Source organism: Mastomys coucha, unplaced genomic scaffold, assembly GCF_008632895.1.
Source record: "Mastomys coucha isolate ucsf_1 unplaced genomic scaffold, UCSF_Mcou_1 pScaffold9, whole genome shotgun sequence".
Lineage (NCBI taxonomy): Eukaryota > Metazoa > Chordata > Mammalia > Rodentia > Muridae > Mastomys > Mastomys coucha.
In genome coordinates, this window is record NW_022196915.1 from 84,458,779 (window position 1) to 84,459,001 (window position 223).

Genomic DNA, 223 nt, shown 5'->3' on the forward strand with positions numbered 1-223 from the left:
TTAGATTCGGTTCTATGAGCTAGTGAACCCATTAAGAAAGGAAATCTATGAACTACAGGTGAAGAAGAATGAACTCTCTGAAGACTTAAGTACAAGTAAAGGGCAACTGAAGCAGCTGACGGAGGTTTGTACCACTTCTATTACTCTGGGAAAGACATTGCAGCTTTCCCATGGGAGCTTCTTTCTTTTTTTTTTTAAATGTAAAGATTTGCTTTATTTCTAT

The 223-nt window shown here is 36.8% G+C and overlaps 1 protein-coding gene across 3 annotated transcripts in view; it reads left to right on the top strand.

Annotated features, from left to right (window-relative positions):
- Positions 1-223, top strand: part of Pibf1 (progesterone immunomodulatory binding factor 1) — a 169,033-nt gene that overhangs the window by 11,568 nt on the left and 157,242 nt on the right. For all 3 annotated transcript variants that reach the window (XR_004116088.1, XR_004116089.1, XM_031361363.1), the window contains exon 5: positions 5-124. Coding sequence is in view for 1 of the 3 variants with exons in the window: in XM_031361363.1 (XP_031217223.1) it covers positions 5-124 (120 nt within the window). In the remaining 2 variants the exon portion in view is untranslated. The remainder of the gene's footprint in view (positions 1-4; positions 125-223) is intronic.